The 18227-nt window shown below is 46.6% G+C and overlaps 3 protein-coding genes across 4 annotated transcripts; 1 reads left to right on the top strand and 2 right to left on the bottom strand.

The window, feature by feature from the left end:
- The first annotated feature begins 2081 nt into the window (after positions 1-2081).
- Positions 2082-5767, top strand: LOC120649572. Its single transcript, XM_039926407.1, has 6 exons — positions 2082-2483; positions 3410-3513; positions 3762-3872; positions 3942-4092; positions 4897-5171; positions 5320-5767. The coding sequence occupies exons 1-6, from the start codon at positions 2211-2213 to the stop codon at positions 5534-5536; spliced, it is 1131 nt and encodes a 376-aa protein (XP_039782341.1). The 5' UTR covers positions 2082-2210; the 3' UTR covers positions 5537-5767.
- Positions 5768-5825: 58 nt separating this feature from the next.
- On the bottom strand, positions 5826-13692 carry LOC120649571 (protein FAR1-RELATED SEQUENCE 5-like). Of its 2 annotated transcripts, XM_039926405.1 has the most exons (8): positions 12601-13692; positions 10262-10339; positions 9620-9688; positions 6997-9052; positions 6797-6921; positions 6601-6672; positions 6440-6517; positions 5826-6156 (listed from the first exon to the last, which is right to left on the bottom strand). In XM_039926405.1, exons 1-8 carry the CDS (start codon positions 13675-13677, stop codon positions 6046-6048), a joined length of 3666 nt encoding a protein of 1221 aa, XP_039782339.1. In that variant the 5' UTR covers positions 13678-13692; the 3' UTR covers positions 5826-6045. The 2 variants fall into 2 exon arrangements, with proteins under 2 accessions (XP_039782339.1, XP_039782340.1); XM_039926406.1 differs by lacking the exon at positions 10262-10339.
- Positions 13693-16686: 2994 nt separating this feature from the next.
- Positions 16687-17912, bottom strand: LOC120649569 (photosystem I reaction center subunit III, chloroplastic-like). The gene is made up of 2 exons (XM_039926404.1): positions 17013-17912; positions 16687-16879 (listed from the first exon to the last, which is right to left on the bottom strand). Exon 1 carries the CDS (start codon positions 17744-17746, stop codon positions 17045-17047), a length of 702 nt encoding a protein of 233 aa, XP_039782338.1. The 5' UTR covers positions 17747-17912; the 3' UTR covers positions 16687-16879; positions 17013-17044.
- Between the last annotated feature and the right edge of the window lie 315 nt (positions 17913-18227).

The raw sequence follows: 18227 nt of genomic DNA, 5'->3' as shown, positions 1-18227 counted from the left end.
CACTGAAACACTAAAGTCGATAAGAGAGATCCTGAAATTTTAGGTTTTTTTTCACTTCTGTTTATGTATTCAACAATGCTCATATTTGTTTCTGTTTATTACTTTATTTAGCTCATTTTCCTCTGTAACAAATATAGGAGGCTTTAAAAATATATGTACCTGAAAGGATCTTAAGATGCGGGGGGTGAATAGGCAATCTACAGTTTAAAAACACTTAACAAAAGAGTCAGACACAGACTAGCCCGGATACTCCGGGTATATGCCCGGATACTCCGGGTTTGGTGGTCCGGAGTATCCTGAGCTATATCCGGAGTCTCCGGGTTTGAACAACCTGAAACGAAACAGCAAGTATCTCTGCAAGAAAAGTAGATCGAGCTAGATAAAGAGTACCAGGGATTTCTTAAGGTTGATATCCAACAAACGAAGTTCACTAGAAACTCGTGAGTGAGTAGATCGAGCTCAAACCCTAGAAAAGAAGTCTCACAAGCAAATGATAATGAAATCAAGTAAACTAAGACAAAAGAGACAAGTATTTGTTTCCCGAAGTTCACACCCGAAGGTGCTACGTCTCCGTTGAGGAAGAATTCGAGAGACGGTGCTCAAGAACCCCTATGCTCCTCTCCCAAGGGCGAGATCACCTCTCAAGCCCAAGGTTACTTACTATGGATTCCTCGGTGAGGAATGAAGATTACAAACTTCTTGTGCAGCTCACAATCTTGGTTGAACAATCACAAGCACGCCTAGCCGTCTAGGAGCACAAGGCTCCAAGAGTAACAAACTTGAATCCGCGGGCTTGACCAAAACCAAGTGCTCAAGAGATGGAGATGGGGCTCACTAGCACTAATCCTTGCTCTTGCTTACTTCTCACTCAAATCCCTCAAGGGAATCACTCAAGAATGAAGAAGGGAGAGTGAGGGAGCTCTTTTTGGCTTAGGTATGAGTTCTGTTCGTCCAAAGTGGCAAGAGCAGCAGCTGAAGGGTATGGAGGGGGGTATTTATAGTCTTCAGCCCAAAATAGCCGTTGGGAGAAAGGGTACCCGGAGACTCCGGGTATATGCCCGGAGACTCCGGGCAACCCTGATTTTTCAGCCCGGAAACAGCACCCGGACACTCCGGGCAATGGGGTCCGGAGTATCCGGTCCTATACCCGGAGTATCCGGGTAAGGCAGGGATAAACTTTCAGTTTATGGTTCCTTTGAGGTGTTTTGTGGCACACAAGTGTTTGTGTAGGTTCTCTTGAGCACAAGATCTAAATCGAAACCCTTGAACCAAGTCCCTCTTGATAGTACGGCGTTCCTATACTCAAATTTCAAATTCAAAATCTAATTTCTTGAGTAAACTTGAGCTCCGCTTTTTTATTTCCTTTTTGAGGGTCGTATATCGTCACTTGATTCACCTATACATGTTCACCACCTGCACACATGCTCAATTACACGATTAAATGCACATGTGTTTTGTCATTAACCACCAAAACCCACTTAGGGCCCTAGATCACTTTCAGTACCAAGCTCCTAAAAGGTATCAATAGTTTGTATTAACATATTGATTTTTTTAGCTTAACAGTGCATATAATCAAACATAATCAAATATATTGAAAACAATGAGTGTGAATTTTTCAATATTGAATATCAAATTAAATTACTATACAAAAATAATTAATGTAAAGACATAACATTAATTTCTAAATACTAAGAGTTTTTATCTTGACCAAATACACTGCCACGCAGGCGCAACACAAAAATCAATGGTCAAATAATATTTAATAATTTGTCCTATTGTGAATATAATCTTTATTGAGACCTTGTATTAGTTACATTGTCATGTAATGTTTGAACTGTGAATGCATCTATTTGTCAAGTTATTGTATTAAATTGGGCATTTTACAAATTGTTGGACCGATCTATACCCACCTGTCAAGCTATTGCACTAAATTGAGCATTTTATAAGTTGTTAGACCAATTTGCACCCACCTGACAAGTTGTTGTATGGTAGATGTAATTTACTTTTTTTTTAATAATTTAGGTGCTAACCAAACGTGGCCAAGAAAAAGAATGCCGTGCCGGCCGTGGCACGGAGCGGAACGCCAAGCCCAAAACCCCGCATCGCCTCCGCCTAAAAACCCACGTCCACGGCGACGACTTCGATCCATTCGACCATTCCCAGTTCTTGCCACCACCGCCTCCCGTCAACGCCGAATCCGCCACCTACGCATGGACCCAGCGCGGGAGCCGCTCGCCGGCGGCCTCCAGCACCGCCCCGCGGCGGCCGCGAGGGCCGGAGGGGGGGCACAGGCGCCGCGCGGGCAGCGCGCCATCCACCCCGACGTCGACCCGCAGCCGCGGCCGTGGCCCTGGATGCAGAAGGTGGCTATCGTCGCCATCGTGCTGCTCGGGTGCCTCCAGTTCCTGCCGGCCACGCACTTCCGGGACCCCAACGACCCGCACCGCAACTGGATCCCCATCCACGGCTCGCGCAACCCGACGGTACGGCACCGCGCGCCAGGCTTTGACTTGCTCTATGCTCTCTCTGCGTGTGGAATTGCGGAAGTTACTTGCTGTCAATTTCTCGATTCCCGATCAGCAGACCCTGGTTTTGCTAGTAACATGCAGAATACATAACTAATACTATGGTAGACTTTCCATTTCTCACGAGATTTACGTGTTTTGGTGTAATGTTGTCCCCTTTTAAAATGTATTTTTTATGGTTCCTGACCCTGGGTCGGTAAAGGTACCACTGAACAACAGCATTTCAGACACATAGCACTGTGTTACGACTATCTTGTCGTTGTGCCTGGCACAGAACTTCTAGTAAAAGCTGTATCTCTGTGAGAATGTTGTAGTTCTGTGACCATAAAAGGCAGTAGTTCTGTGATATACACTTGAAAGTTGTAATTAAGTCAAAACAGTCGTAATTTTTTTAATCTACTCGTATATTCTCAATATTTGGAGTTTGGACGTTGGGAGATGAAATGAGGAAACAAACTAACAACTTTGGTAATGGTCATTGGATCTTTGAAGCGTTTCAACTTGAAATGTTGTAGTATCGGTTTGCGATGCTTTAGTGGGATGTCATGTCTTCGAATAGATGGCAGAGGAACTGACCCTAGCTCAGTTGGTTGAGGGCGTGGATGTATATCCAGAACACTCAAGTTCAAGCCCTTGTCGAAGCAAATTTGAGTGTTGTCTTATTTTCTACTTAATATAAAGCCGCCTGGTTCCTCCTAGGTTGGTCTGGTCTTTTTTTCTTTTCTTTCTGAATTGATGGCATCACTTTGTGCTGACTATTATTACATTTTGTATGTATGTGCTACTAGCTTGCATTGTAGTCTGATTGACGTGGGCTTTTGAAAAAAAGTCTGAACTGAAATTAGGAAAAGTGAATTTCTTAAGAGCTACTGATTTTATTGCAGGATTTGTCAAATGTGGTCGGAAGTGTAGATATCTTCTCTTGGATAAGCTGTCTGGATCTTCGTACTCTTGCTGTGCTGACAAATTCCACACTGTCCAGCTCAAGGTTCTGAATCGTGTATATTTGAGAAATGTGGTCTGATTAAAGTTGCCTTCAACTATATGAAATCTTCTTGGTTGATATATAAGAAATTTAGATAGCATAACAACTACTTTTTTCTGCACAGTTATTTTAAATTAAATGCGACGCTGGATAATTTTACTTCTATGTTGTTTACCCCAGTAATGATATAGAAATAAATTGATGAATGATTTGTTTTGCCAACATAACTTTTTTTTTCTTCATTTTGGCAGTGATCCACAGAATATATCTTTCCATTTCTTAATACCTGAAGGAGGCAACGATAAATTGCCCTACCACAAGTTAAAAGTAGTGCTACCTGATTCAAATCTCACAGTTACTAGGTGAGCACACAAACCTAGCTTCTGTCGGTCTTGTCATTGTGGCCATTCACACACTTGTGTCCCCTGCAGTCAGAGGCAAATCAAGGACAAGCTAAATGTTGCTACCCCAGAAAGAAACTTCCTTTGGTTATTCCACAAGGAGCTGTCACCCCTCCTTATTGCAAAATCTCAGTTGTCCAAAAAGAGATATCTTCATATCTCTGCAGACTCCATTGTAAAGGTATTGGACATCCTCTTTATACATTTACTTAGGGGTGCAAAGAGGTGACCCTTTGGTGCACCTCCAACCCTCTTTAGTTCAAATTTTTGTACTACTTTTCCAAAATAGAATCCCACTTTGAAGAAGTAGTACAAAATTTTGAATTAAAGAGGGTTAGAGGTGCACCTAAAGGATATCAATTTGCACCCCGACATTTACTCACCTGTCACTGGACTCGTCGAAAAACTATATCTGAACTGGTAAAGGAACATTACAGAAATTTCTCACAAAGTGTTAATACTTTGTTTGGGTGGGCACAACATAGTACAATAAGATGGTCCCATTCCGTCATTAATCTTTTGGCCTCCATCTTGCTATTCAGACAAAAGCACTCATTTCAGACATGCAACAACCAAGAGATTTTGCAAAAATGAAAAATCTCATTAGCGAATTATACTGACAGATGGTCACTCATTTTCAATTCATAGCTTTAAAACAATAAGCAAACAACAACAGCAGTGCCTTTTGTCCCAAGCAAGTTGGGGTAGGCCGTAGGCTAGAGATGAAACCCAAAAGAAACAAAGGAATGTGTTGGGTTACAATAAGCAAAGCAAAATGAAAATCTGGATTACAATAGAAATCCTTCAGGTATATCTCAACAGAAGTTTTAGAAAGTATTGATGTATCCGTATCCAATTTCATGCACTTGACAGCATAACTCCGATGTTGTGTTCATGTACTGAAAGTGTAGCAAAACAAAGCATTTTATCAACAGTTCAACACCTCTGGATTTCCTGAAGCGTTGGTTTTTGTCCCTATCCACAGGGCAAAATTGAAGATCTTGGTCGGATGGATTTAGGCACTTATGCTGTTGCTGCCACTGAAGATTGCAGCAAGCACTTTGGTGATATTGTCAGCATGGACGTTCTAAGTGCCATACAAAGAGCAGCTGCAAAAAGTTGGGTGTCTAAAGAGCCTTACGACAAGGATGCGTGCCTAGTTGACTTTGATGTGCTCTTGGTAGAGCCTCGCAAGCTGGAGAAGAACCTGGTTGATTCCATCAAGTGGTGGTCCGGAGTTGTTAATGTAGCCAATCCAAGGTAAGAGACGCTCGTGCCATTCTATTTTATGTGTGTAATATGTATACTACTAATAATATCCACTGCCGCCATGCCTTATGAAACCACTTTTAAGTTTGCCTACTGTGTATTCACAACTTTCTTGCTTATGTTAAAAATATATTTGCAGAGACCACATTAGGTTGGCAATTGCTCTTGCCCTCTATGACAAGTATCTGAAGCTACCTTTGATTTGGAAGCGTGCAAATGCTAATGCTGACATTCTCAACTACGATGGACCGAAAAAAGTTTGCTCTGATGATGGTCGTCAGCACGAGCAATCAAGCTATGGTGACAACTGGAAGGAATACCTTCATCAGAAATCTGAAGCCATACTTCACTACTAAATAAAGATACTTCATCCTACACAGTTTTTACATTGTCGTGAGTGGCAACTGACCATCTTGAGGCATATAATGCAGGCATTGTACGAACTTGTAAAGCCCAGAATATAATGCATATTGTTCTCCTGCCATTTAGTCACTTGATGTTGTATTGAACTATTTTTTTCAGAATAGATATCTAGAAGAATCATGTTTTTGCAACTGACCCATTAAGTTCTTGCTAATGTTGGCTAAGTTTTGTTTCTCCCCACTGTGGTCTCACTGAAACATGGCCCAAACAGTAGCACACGGCTAAAGACACGACAAATGCCATGGCCTAGATCTTTGATTGGCTTCATTTTGTGCTCAGTTGCGCCAACCCAGAGTTTTACCATTCGAATTTTACCATGCTCAACGATTTCATTGACATAAACATGTTGAGCAACCCAGAGCTGTTTCTACATTATTGGCTACTAGCCTACTACATAATTTACAAATACACTGCTACGTTGGCATATGCCACATATTATACATCACAGGAAATCCCAGACTGGAATGGTGTACTGGCCTTGATCCGTAGTCTGGTGCCCCAGTTGAGGGTTGCTGCTAAGGAACTGGAGTGATTGTATGTCTGGAGGTGGAGCCTGCAGCAAAAAAAAGATAACCGTGTGACTGTTAAGTTGGCTTCTTAAGCAATTCTTACATGATCTACAAGCCAGAATACATGGTGCATCACCTAATAGTTAAATAGGTCATAAGTTCATGTCACTCTTTATGGATCTCAGCTATTGGAGCGACTTACAAATAAAAATCGCTTCATGGATAAAACTGGTTCTGTAGGGGGGAATGTGGACATACACAGTGACCATTTATGGTCTTATACACTATCAATTGCTGATAAAACTAGCTAAATCTCTCAGTAATTACCTGGGGGATTTGAGGACCATTATGAAAGGGTGGTGGTTGCAGATGAGAAGGTTGATGAAGTGGTGCTGGTTCTTGAAGCTAGCAACATGTTAATTTGCAGCACATGAGTACAAAAGTGTATACTTGTATTTTGCTTCAAAAAGCCTGGAAATCCAAGTTACCTGCCCAAATGGTGACATGCCTGGGAATCCCTGGAGAGAACCAAGACCAAACTGCTGGGCAACATACGGTGCCTACATACCAAATGCATCAACATATCAGCTCTTCAGTGTGTAGTAACTGCATCCGATGTAATCATCTACCTTCACGTCTGTTCATCAATTCATGTTGAAAATGCACGAAGGGTATAAATTTTACCTGCATTATATGGCTTGGTGCAAGAAATTGACTGGTTGGAGTTCTTAAATGATTTGGAATATCGTTTGATACTGTGGGAGGAACAATCCTGAGTGGGATATCAATTTCCTCAGGCTCCAATAGACCTGCAACAGATTAATCAGATCACACATTGATTATATAAAATCAAAACACTAAAGCAACTTTAGCAATGAACAAACCTTGTCTAGCCTTTTTCTTCTTATTTGAATCTAGAGGACTTTGTTGCTGGCGACGCGGCTCTACATTTTTATTTTTCTTAGCCGTTACCCTGCGAGGTTCACTGTTGCTGACTTCACTCTGAAGCAGATGTGGCTGATGGCCTTTCAGGATAGCACTTAAAGAAGATTTATCATGCAACTTTGCTTGCAAAAGTACCTCCACTTGTTCCACAAGCTGTTCATATTGGTTCTCCACGAATGCATAAGCTTCAAAGCTTTCAGAAGCTTTTGCTGCAATTTTGTATAAAGTTCGGCACAATGTATTGTACCGCCTTGACAATGAAAACCTGGGATCTTCATCTATGGCTGCATAGCCATAGCTCTCTCCAGGAGCTTCGCTTTGAGCATCTTTTCTCCATCTTTTCAGGATATAGTGCGGTGGAAGTTCTTTGATATTTCTCAGTTCAAGAATTTTCAATACATGACAACATGGAAGGCCTGTGAATTCAAACTTCTTACAACTACAAACAGCCATACATTCTGTCAAATCAAACCTAACAAACTGACTCCGAGGCCTGTCTTTGACAGTAACCTGGTACTCAGATATCGGTCCAATCTCACCACAGCTATAGACTATGCAGTTCGAGATCTGTTCAAATTCCATCCTGAACATCTCAAAAAGTGATGGAGTATATGAATTAGCAACTTGCCAAAGCAACCGCAGTGGTGCTACCCTTTGTGTCATTTGAGCCCCAAGGTAGTCAGCTTGTTGTTCAGCTAGACGTTTTTCCACCAAAAATTTATCATAACTGTTGAAGAAGGTTCGGAGATCTACTTCTGATTTAAGGAGATCTTTCAGGATAGTATCTGTGTTATCACTTCTTAATGTGGCTGCAATATCTGCACAAAATGTATCACGCCCATATGGCAAAGCCCATCTTTCTCTATCATCGTACAATTTACTTAACCACTCACTATCCTTTAAATTGTACTTCTCCGAAAGGATTTCCCAGCTTGAAATGAAGTCTTCCTCCTCATAGTCATACAGCCACCTACTAAAATCAAGTGCAAAAGTTTCTGAATCTTGGAAGTTATCCCTTAATACATTGCTAGCAGTCAGAAATAGATGCAACAGTGAGAAGCGATGAGTGGTCCCAGGCCAAACAGTAGAAATTGCATCGATAAGTGATGTAGACTGATCAGTCAAAACTGTTTTTGGCTGTTTTCCACTCATAGCTGATTTGAAGGTCTCTAACAACCATCTAAAGGATTGAACTGAGTCATCATAAATCAATGCTGTACCGAATATTATTGGCTGCTTATGATGGTTAACACCAATAAACAACAGTAGAGGTCTCCCATAATCAATTGTGCAATATCTTGTGTCGATACACACTACATCGCCGAAGTAATTATAATCCATTATTGATTTAATGTCAGCCCAGAATACATTTGTGAATTGGTCATCTTCATCCACTTGAATGGCATAAAAGAAAGAAGGATTCTCGCCTTTCATCCTTCGTAAATATTCACTGATGGCCTGGGCATCACCTAATTGCATATCTTTTATGCATTTTGTCCTTGTGTAATTTTTATACTCATTTGGAATCAAAACAACTTTTGGTGGATCAGGAGGCTGTTGTACCTTTGCTAACAGTTTTTGTGACTTTAAAATCTGAATGTCCACCAAAGGAGCTTCACGATCATGATTATGATCAGACACAAATTCAGTCACTACATATTTTCCACTTGCTGTAATTTTAATAGTCATGTGTGCCTGGCAACCGGTTCTTGTTTCTGGTCGTGGCTTCTTTGATTCAGCAGAAATATTTTTCGGACGAAATCCCTCCTTGGAACAAACATATGCTCGAGATTTTTTAACATTCTTCGCAGTTTTGTCCAAAAAGCCTTTTCGGACACTGAATCCTTCAGCTTCAGCATAGTTGACATAGAATTCATAGGCCTTATCCTCATTCAGGAAAACCATACCTATCTTCAGTTCTCCTCCAGGTCCAGCAACTACTTCGTTTTCTGGATCTGGTTCTGCTTCAATTATGTCATCTTCCTTGCCCTCTGCCTGGACAGGGGAAAATTATGAGTTGGACTGGAGAATTGAATATAAAATATGCAATTGCAGCTGTTCATATGTTGTAAAACTCAGCAATTACTATTTGCCTTTTTTTTTTGTTACTAGACAAAAACTAGACACGGAAAACTTAAGCAATGTGCTATGCAACACTTGCAGAGTTCTTTTTTCCTTTTTGTTTTTTAAGTATGACATTCAAGGGATCAACCCATCCTAGATGGAATGGTCCATCGTATTTTTTTCACTCGAGTATACAGGAGAGCATCACATCATTGCACTAAGAACAAGAATGCACATAGAGTACAAACAAAATATACACAAACACATTCCACCAGATCGGCACTTAAAACATTTGTCCCACAAAGATAAAATCGACCCACAACCAAAGCAAGACCAACTAGGTCTCAAACATGAATTTGGTAGGATTCCTGTGAGGAATGAGGTGGTGACAGATCAATCCATTGATTCCTCAAACCAAATAAGTGGGTAGGTCTGCAGTTAGGACTGGATGATCCATTACTCAAGCCAAAAGATCTATACATTTCTGGTGGATCTTACCTTCTCTTCCATTTTGAGATTTTGCTTCTCAAGACGTTTGGCGCGTCTTTCTGAAGGCTGCCGTGAAGGCTGCAGAGCACAAGATTAAGTAAACATAAGAATGAAAAATAAATTTGTTAATTTTTTCATTTGTAGTGGAAATCTAATAAGTAAATGGAAGCACGTTAGTGGCTAATGAACAAGAGAATTTCATCCAGTTCACCAAAGATCAGAATAATAAATACTTTCCAGGTTAGAAAGTTACAAATAGGTGAGCATACATCCATATTGCAGTAACTGGTAAGATTGGCTATCCAGACTTCACATTTAGTAAGTTAAGCAAATATCCAATGAAGGAGAGTGACCGAATACATTTTTTTAGGAAAAAACAGAGAGTTAAAAGCATGCAAAGAGCCAGGAAAACAACTCCATGTTCCGTTTAAAAAAAATGGATATGTAAACGAGGTGACAACACATTTTTTCCGGTCACAAAAAAACATACCATGAGTTAGTTCATCATTTTCCCCTTGTTTGAGTATCATTAGACATAAACTTTGTGCTACTTAATCTGCTTAATGGATCAGTAAACCATGTATTAATGTTATGCTAACGATGCAAAGCATTCAAAAGTACTAGTTATAGGCAATATGGCCAGAAAGTTACCAGCTGTGCTTCACTTGACAGGAATCTACCTCCATTGCCGCGCTTACGCCTCTCAGCCAAAGCTTGTCGTGAGGCAATCTAAAAGGACGAGCATATTGCAGCATGTGGGAGTAAGTACTTGTGGGAAAAAAGTGTACCAACTATCTTAGTATGTGCCTCAACACTTTGAAGCTTCTAATACATCTTTGTGTGTCAATGCTGATTATTGCTTAAAAAATATTTAGAAGCTCCACAACCTTTCAAAAAGAAACTTGCCAATTTGTCCTTCAACCAGCTATGTTCCAACATTTTGTATGATCTTTTTGTGTTGAAATGTGCCAGATTATTCTTCTACTTTCTAACATCCTGTTTGGCAGTGGCAGGGCTCCATCTTGCAACCCCACCAAGGATCTCACGGGTCTGCTGCCAAATGCCCCTACCCCATCTCAAAATTTTGTAGAGCAGCCAACTCCTTGGAGTTTAGGCCCTTGCAGTGCAGATTTTTGGAGCTGTTGAAATGATGTTCCACTGGGGATCCATAAAACAGGCTTAAGCGGTCTGCCAGTCTCTTTAATTGTTCCGCTAACAAGATCCAGCAATCTATCCCCTAATCTCTTATTTCGTAGAACTAATTAATATTCATACATAATATGGACAAATTTACCGAGCCCTAGGCACAGCCACAGTAGCACACATTGGATAAAATTATGGAGTGGATTCACTTCCAAACATGATAACTTTCATCAGCAACCAATGACAAGTTAATGGCAATTTTCGAGAGGTACTAGAAAAGCGTCAGAATTGTTTCATTCTAATGGAACAATTGTGACCAAGCAAACACATTTCCATACTGTTACTAAGCTTAGAAATAGCTAATTGTGACCTTAACGGTTTAATCCCCAACCCAAATGAGAAGAAAAGTCTACACATGAGATCATCTTGGTGACCCACATCTATACGATGATCTCTGTCCTCTCATGTGATCAAAATGATTTGTTCGAAAAATTGTTGCAGCTAACAGTGATCAGACAGTTACATATGGTGAAATAAATTGTATGTTGCATATCGCTGTGCAAATGAGAAAGAACAGATAGTTCTGCTCCTAACACTGGAATAAGCTAACTTGTTTAAGTTATTTCACTTCTAGTAAAAAGATGGAAGATGGGTGTCGGTACCCTGTAGCAGGGATACCCACTCTTACTGCGGCAAGGCAGGACCCGCATAGTTATCCGTAACTGCGCGGGAAGGACGGAGTAGCCAGGCCCCACGGGTCAGGCTCTTTCCTCACCAGGCCAATGGCCCCGGACCTGTTCTCCGCCTGGGGATAGGTCCGGAGACGCCACGTGCCCCTAAGAAAGGGAAGCTCCATGTCGACAGCCGAGGCCTCGGACCCCCCATAGGGGTCCGGGACCTCCTGCGTCCATCCGGACCTCCCATACTGCGTGGGGGTCCAGAGCCGCCACGTGTCCCGGAGGAACGGGTTCGAGCGCGAGCCTTCCGCTGGAAGACTCGCCCACCCACTGCATTTAATGCAGATGGTTGAGGCGTGCTCTGCCGCCGCGGCACGCGGGACAGCCTTTGTCAGGCCTCACTGTGCACCGCGTATTACCAAAGTACACAGTGCAGCCGCCTGTGCCGCACCCACGCAGAGCCCGTCTGCAGCATTAAATGGATGCGACGGCACTGCACTTTTCCATCATGCCGCCTACGCCGCAAGCTACACAGCCCGTTCAGCTACGTGGCAGGCGACGCCACTAGCTACGTCTGGCACCGTCCCGACAAGACAGCGCCTGGACATGATGAACGAGGGATTCCAGGAGCAGGCAAGGGAATCCAGGAGAGAGATCTCATTTGCCTGCGACGCCATAATGTATGAACAGTACGTTATTTTATACTACATCGTTGGGCCCACCTGTCGGGGACCCAACAGTCATGTACGCGCCTCCCTTGAGATATAAAAGGGAGGCGCTCACTGAGCACTACAAGCTCTCCAGACACACAAGCTCTCGCGAACTCTCTCGAGGGAAGACAATACAACACACAGTGGACGTAGGGTATTACGCTCCGGCGGCCCGAACCACTCTAATCCCGCTGTGTTCATCGTGTTCTTGAGCGAGATCGAACTAGGACTAGCTAACCCCTGAGTACACACCCTCTGGGCTTAGGCGGGTGCCTTCCGCCACCCGGCTGTGGTTTGCAGCACCACGACAATGGGCATCACAAATGTCAATGTACCAAGTATCACAATTTCATCATGATCACAATGCCTACATATGTTCTACTCTATAGTAGACAGTATCAGTATCATAATTTATAGTATGTCATTCATCACAACTAGTAGCAAAATCTAAGGTGTTTACCTTGGTAGGCCTGTTTGAGGCAGGTCTGCTCTGTCGCTTCGAGAGGTACTTGCTGATTATCTTCTTCCTCTCCTCGTGATTGTACTGCGACGCCCTCACACCGAGCTCCCTCAACACATGTGCCTGCAGGGCGTCATCCTCCGTAACAGCCTTCCTGGGCCTCCCCCTCCCTCTCTTCACTTCCACCTGGACATCCTCTTCCACTCCCTCCTGATCCTTCCCATCATCCTCCAATTCCTCATCGTTAGAATCAGCAGCAGCATCTTGTACCCCATCCTTCTCCACCTCCAACCCAGCAACAGACTTCCCATCCTGCTCCACCATACCCTTCTTACTCCTACCCCTCCTGGAACCCCTCCCATTCTGCACCTCTAGCCCATTCTCAGGACCTCCCACCCCAACACCCTTCACCTCAACGACTTCAGCATCCTTCTTCCCAGCATTGCGGTTGCGGCTCCTCGTCTTATAAGGCTCCCTCTTCCTCTTCCTGGCAGCGGCAGCAGCTGCAGCAGCAGCCTCCACCATCTCCTCTGCTTCCTTCCCCTCATCCGAATCCTTCCCTTTACCCCTCCTGCTAGAGTAATTGCCCCTCCAGCACTGGAAACGCTGCATGATCTTCTCGCCATTGCCCACCGAGCGGCGGTTAGAGCCCGTACACGCCTTGAACCCCACCCGCTCGCCGTATCCGTAGTAGAATTCCTTGGCGGCGTCCACGGAGTCGAACTCCATCCCGAGCGCCGGCACGGTCGCCGCGACCTCGCCGGGGGCGACCTGCAGCTCGTGGTTGTGCTCCACCACCAGCTTGGACACCTTCCACTTGCCCCCGCCGCCGTCCTTCCCCACCACCTCCATCATCGCCCCGCAACGCTCAGCCGGGGGGCCCGCCGGCGAACCCGAAACGTCCTCCCCCTCGTCAGCGTCGCCGGCCTGCTGCGGAGGAGGCGGGGGCCCGGCGGCCGCCCCCGCCGGAGCGTCCTCCTGCTCATCGGCGGCACCGGACTGGCGGGGCGGCGCGTCGGGCTCCGGCGTCGGGTCGCAGCTCGCCGTCTCCGCCGGCGCGGCGGCCCGATCGACCATGCGGGGCGGGGGGGGGGGGGGGGGGGTTCTAGGGTTTGGGCTGGATTTGAAATGTCGCGGGTTTGCGCGGCAAGCGAGCGCGGGAGGAGGGGCGGGAGGAGGTGGGGTTTACGTAGCGGTCGGAGGTGGGCGGGGAGATCGGGTGTGGGGAGGAGGCGTCTTGCCTTGGCTGCGGCGGCCGGCGAGAGAAACAGAGTGCGATGCGGGGGGGGGGGGGGGGGGGGGGGGGGGGGGGAAGCGGCGTGGCCTGTGGGGATCCGATGGGAGCCTAGGAGCAGCTCCCGGACGCGGTTTTTTTATTTTCGTTTTTTACAAAAATATATTTTTATTTTCGAAATTTACAAGAATATATCCCGGCCGTTCTGCTGCCGGGCGACCGGAACTTTTGTGCAAAATTTTTTGTGAAAATATTTGCTCGCAGATCCCGGGGTATATTCCTGTAAATTTCGAAAACAAAAATATATTTTTGTAAAAATCGAAAATAAAAAAAATAAAAAAACCGCGCTCCCGGACTGCGCACCGGAGGTCTTTCACTGGAGGTGGGCCGAGGAGAGGTCTGGCCCACATGTCATCGTGAATGTTCTCGGTTGGTGACTGTGACGTTAGAGGAGCTCTGAGGCTTTCTCCAACGGTTCACCCCATCCAACTCCTCCTAAATGTACTTTTTATTATTTTTTTACTACCTCCCCAAAAGATTTCTCCCCCTATAATTTCTCGTCTCCAACCATTCACTCTATACACTCTGCCTAAACCAACTACTATCCTTTTTTTATTCATTTTCACTTCACATTCGAACACAACGTATATGGACTGTACGCGATCCGTATATGTATAAATGAACAGTGATAATTTAAGTTGTTGCATGCATTTTAATTTTGGGCGTTACAAATTTTTTTTAATAAATTTTCATTCCTGTTCAATTTTCACTTTGTATTACATTATCATTACTAAAATGAATCAACGCTGTTTTTCTTGTAAAATGAACCTCAGCAGCGTACAGGTCTGAGAGGAATGATTTTTTCTTCGCAGAGAACAGAGCCCGTTCTTATCTTGTCTCAGGAGAAAAGAAAGGAGGCCATTCCTCTCTCTCCCTTTATCTGCTCATGTCCACACACGGGAGCAAGCAGAGGAGATAGGCGGCGCCAGCCCCTAGCCCCATGCCCGCACCCCTACCCTGGCTCACGCCGGCGGCCTGAGCGGCGGCGTCTGCGCAGTGGCCAGGGGCCACCCCAACTTGCCGGCAGCCGAGCCAGCCGCACTTGCGCCGGTGGCCGGGGTTCGCGTCCGCGCGGGGGGAAGGCGGGTGCGCTCACGCCGGCGGCCGAGGCCCGTGCCTGCGCCCGCACGGTGCTTCGCGCATCGAGCACCCGCGTCCACGGCTTGCTGGGCCCGGCGATGCGGCGTCCTGCGCTCGCGGTCTTCGGGACCCGACGGCGCGGTGGCCTGCGCAGCGCGCGGCGGCCTTCAGGGCCGGCGCCCTCGCGATTTGCGGCGTCGGTCGGGTGGCGGTTCGAGCGCCCGGCTAGATCTGATGGGCGGCGCCGCTCGCACCCGGCGGCAGCAGCCTACGGGGCCGTGCTCTGTCTTCCGTTCGAGCCACCTTCCCCTGCCGCGCAGCGCTGCCGCCGGCTCGTGCTCGCCACTGCCCCCCGCCTCCTCCTCCCCATCCTCCGCGGAACTTCTTCCCGCGCCCGCCAACCGCCAGCAACGGCCCGCCAGTGGGTGGGGGGAGTCCGTACGCCCCCACCCATGGGGGGAGGAGTAACCTCACCAGACGTGGGGGGAAGAAATGGAGGGCGCCGTTGGAGCGGATACGGAGAATCCTGTAGCCCGAAGGTAGGGTGGGGGGGGGGGGGGCGTTTGCGGGGAACCGTTGGAGGGAGCCTGATGGGGGTCGTGGCGGCCACCGGATGAGGGTGCCAGTGAGCGTGCGATGCGTGTGCCAAGCTGCTACGGCGCGCGAGTCGAGGGAGCGCAAACTGGGCCGGAGTGTCAGTGACACGGCTCGCGCAGTTGGTGACATGTCAAGCGGGCCATGGATGCGGTTGTACAGCGTGGCAGTCAGCGGGGTCAACAAGCTGTTCTCTTGCTCCACCCACGTAGGAGCCAGTCGGACTCGAGCACGCGTTGACGACCCCGTGCAGAGTCGTGGAAATGGACAGGTAGGATTTTTTTTCTACGAGTTTTACAGAATATCCGGCATTGTCACATATTTTAGACAGTTTGTAATTGTGTGATACATTCAACAAGTTTAAAGATTCTGATCTAAAATTTTACGGAACTAGATTACACTCCATAACAAATTGTTGTAAGAATTGCTCATGACAAAAACTTTTTCCATCTCAATGAAAACAAGCTTTAATTTAACCCTATTGAGTTGTTATCTGTGAAATCCGCCAAAGATAAGGTTTTGGTATGTAATCCTAATAGGTAGTTCCTTTTGAATATTCCAGTACCTCTATTTAGAAGCACATACTCTCTCCGTCCCATAAAACTAGTCATCCTAAGAATTCTTTCACAAATTAACAAAAGGTAAAATGACCATGTTTGCTCCTATATATTATCTATATTTGGTACTAATTGATTCTTGCATGCACATGCACTTTCTAAATAGGGTAGGGTGACTTATTTTTTGGGACAAATTTTGAATCTCAGGATGACTAGTATTTTGGGATAGAGGAAGTAGTGTTTAACTATTTTTTGAGGTGTATTTTATGTTCAGAAAGTAAAATGAAAATTATATTCTGAGTTTTTTTATTGATAAAACCTATATTTACCTGAGAAAAATGCATTCAGTTTAGACTTATCAAGTTTCATCTGCGAAATCATTGTTAATTTCTTGTGAATGTGCTCTGATTTTGTTCATCACCAAAGGCAAAGCGTATCCAACATCTCGATGTTTCCCTCTAGTTGAGCTCTCGAGCTTCAATGCTTTTATATGCTCCAATAACGGAGAACTTATATACCTCGCTCTGCAATGACCAATGACGACGGCTACAACATGCAAAGTGGAACCGGAAACGCAATGCAAAATGAAATCGTTCTCAAGAATTTTCAAGAAGGTGAATACACACAAGAGAGAGGTACAGTTATACAAGGCTTCATCCAGTTTCTTAAGTACAACAGAGCTTCCATTCCTCCATCATCCTATTAGCTCCTACACCACAAGCCATGCATCTTCCCCAACACAGTCGCTGCCCAACTGCAAAAAAGCAAAGACGAAGAACACAAGGCGCGTTAGTTAATCTTCCACAAGTTATCATCAACTAAACGAACACAAGAAGGCAGAACGAAGCTAGCTGTTCACGAGGCATATGCATGGATGGGATGCTTACCTCGCCGGTCGCCACCAGCCATGCAGGTGCGCTTAGTAGTAGCCGATGTCCTTGTCGTCGACGACGAGCTCTCCGTTGATGAGCTCGCGGTAGGCTGCGACGGGCCAGATGAACCCCCTGGGGAGGAGCCTCGTGGCGAGCTCGACGTCGATGATGATCTCCCTCATGGCGGGCTTCTTCTCGCCGCTGATGGCGATGAGGTAGCTCCTGCCGACCCACCCGATCCAGCCGGCGATGTAGAGGAAGAGCAGGCCCGGGGTGATGAACTCGCCCCAGTGCCGCTGGTCGCCGCTGACGATGAGGTGCGGCAGGCCGTCGGCGCCGCAGAGCAGGCCGAACTTGCCGTAGTTCTCGAAGCGGCGCTTGGTCTTCTCGATGGTGGCGTTGATGGCGAGCGCGGGGGCGCTGTCGGGGGCGTACTTGTTGAGCGAGGCGGTCAGCTTCTTGATCGAGTTCTTCTCGCGCTTGGCGAACGCCTTGGACTCCTTGCACGGGGTGAGGCCGGCGATGTCGGCGGCGGCGGGCGGAGGGGAGGTGGCGGCCGAGGAGAGGAGCACCGACGACAGCGCCAGCGCGGCCGAGAAGGTCTTGACGGAGGAGGCAAGCGAGACGCCGCTGCCGCTGCTGCTGCTGTCCCCGCCGCCGGTGGCGGAGCAGGCCACGGAGAGGCGCGCGCGGGGCAGGCGCGGCTTGGCGGCGAAGGCGGCCGTGGAGAAGGCGGCGAGGGCGGCCATCTCTGCTGGTGGTGGTGCGTCCGGGGCGCGCGCGCGAGCGAGGCGTGGAGCTGAGGAAGAGGTGACGAGCTCTGGGATCAGGCTGCGCGGGCTGGAGATTTGGGATCAGAAAGAAACGCGCTTGGGATAAGGCGCGCGGCGCGAGTGGGTGAGGCGGGGATAAGAGGGAGTGAGGTGGGAGCCGCGGATTGGCGCGGGGAAATCCGGCGTGGCGCGTGGGCGCGGCCCGGCCGATTTTGTGGGGGCTACGGGCGGGCTTGTGCGGTCAGGCTTGCTGCTGCCTGCGCCCGGGAAGGATGATCTCGGGGTTGGGCCGTGTGCCTGCCACGGACAGTTTGGGCTGCACTGCACGACAAGTGTGGATGAGGGGGAGACACGGCCGCATGGCTCGAGCGAGTTTTTCTTACAGTTCAATTGGGGATGTCTGTTTCGACTCCAACTCTTCTTTTCGGATCTTCTTTTTCAGATACTATATCGTCGG

Source organism: Panicum virgatum, chromosome 9K (assembly GCF_016808335.1).
Source record: "Panicum virgatum strain AP13 chromosome 9K, P.virgatum_v5, whole genome shotgun sequence".
NCBI lineage: Eukaryota > Viridiplantae > Streptophyta > Magnoliopsida > Poales > Poaceae > Panicum > Panicum virgatum.
Note: the sequence above shows the minus strand (reverse complement) of the source record. Positions and strands in the feature narration are given on the sequence as shown.

Excerpts from the sequence above, each read along its gene's own strand:
- LOC120649571 (XM_039926405.1), bottom strand. The coding sequence starts at position 13,677 with ATGGTCGATCGGGCCGCCGCGCCGGCGGAGACGGCGAGCTGCGACCCG. Across the intron at positions 9,053-9,619 it reads ATCTCAAAATGGAAGAGAAG|GCAGAGGGCAAGGAAGATGA; the intron begins GTAAGATCCACC and ends TCCCCTGTCCAG. Across the intron at positions 6,518-6,600 it reads GCATGTCACCATTTGGGCAG|CTTCAAGAACCAGCACCACT; the intron begins GTAACTTGGATT and ends ACATGTTGCTAG.
- LOC120649569 (XM_039926404.1), bottom strand. The coding sequence starts at position 17,746 with ATGGCCGCCCTCGCCGCCTTCTCCACGGCCGCCTTCGCCGCCAAGCCG.
- LOC120649572 (XM_039926407.1), top strand. The coding sequence starts at position 2,211 with ATGGACCCAGCGCGGGAGCCGCTCGCCGGCGGCCTCCAGCACCGCCCC. Across the intron at positions 3,514-3,761 it reads TCCACACTGTCCAGCTCAAG|TGATCCACAGAATATATCTT; the intron begins GTTCTGAATCGT and ends TCATTTTGGCAG. Across the intron at positions 3,873-3,941 it reads TCAAATCTCACAGTTACTAG|TCAGAGGCAAATCAAGGACA; the intron begins GTGAGCACACAA and ends TGTCCCCTGCAG.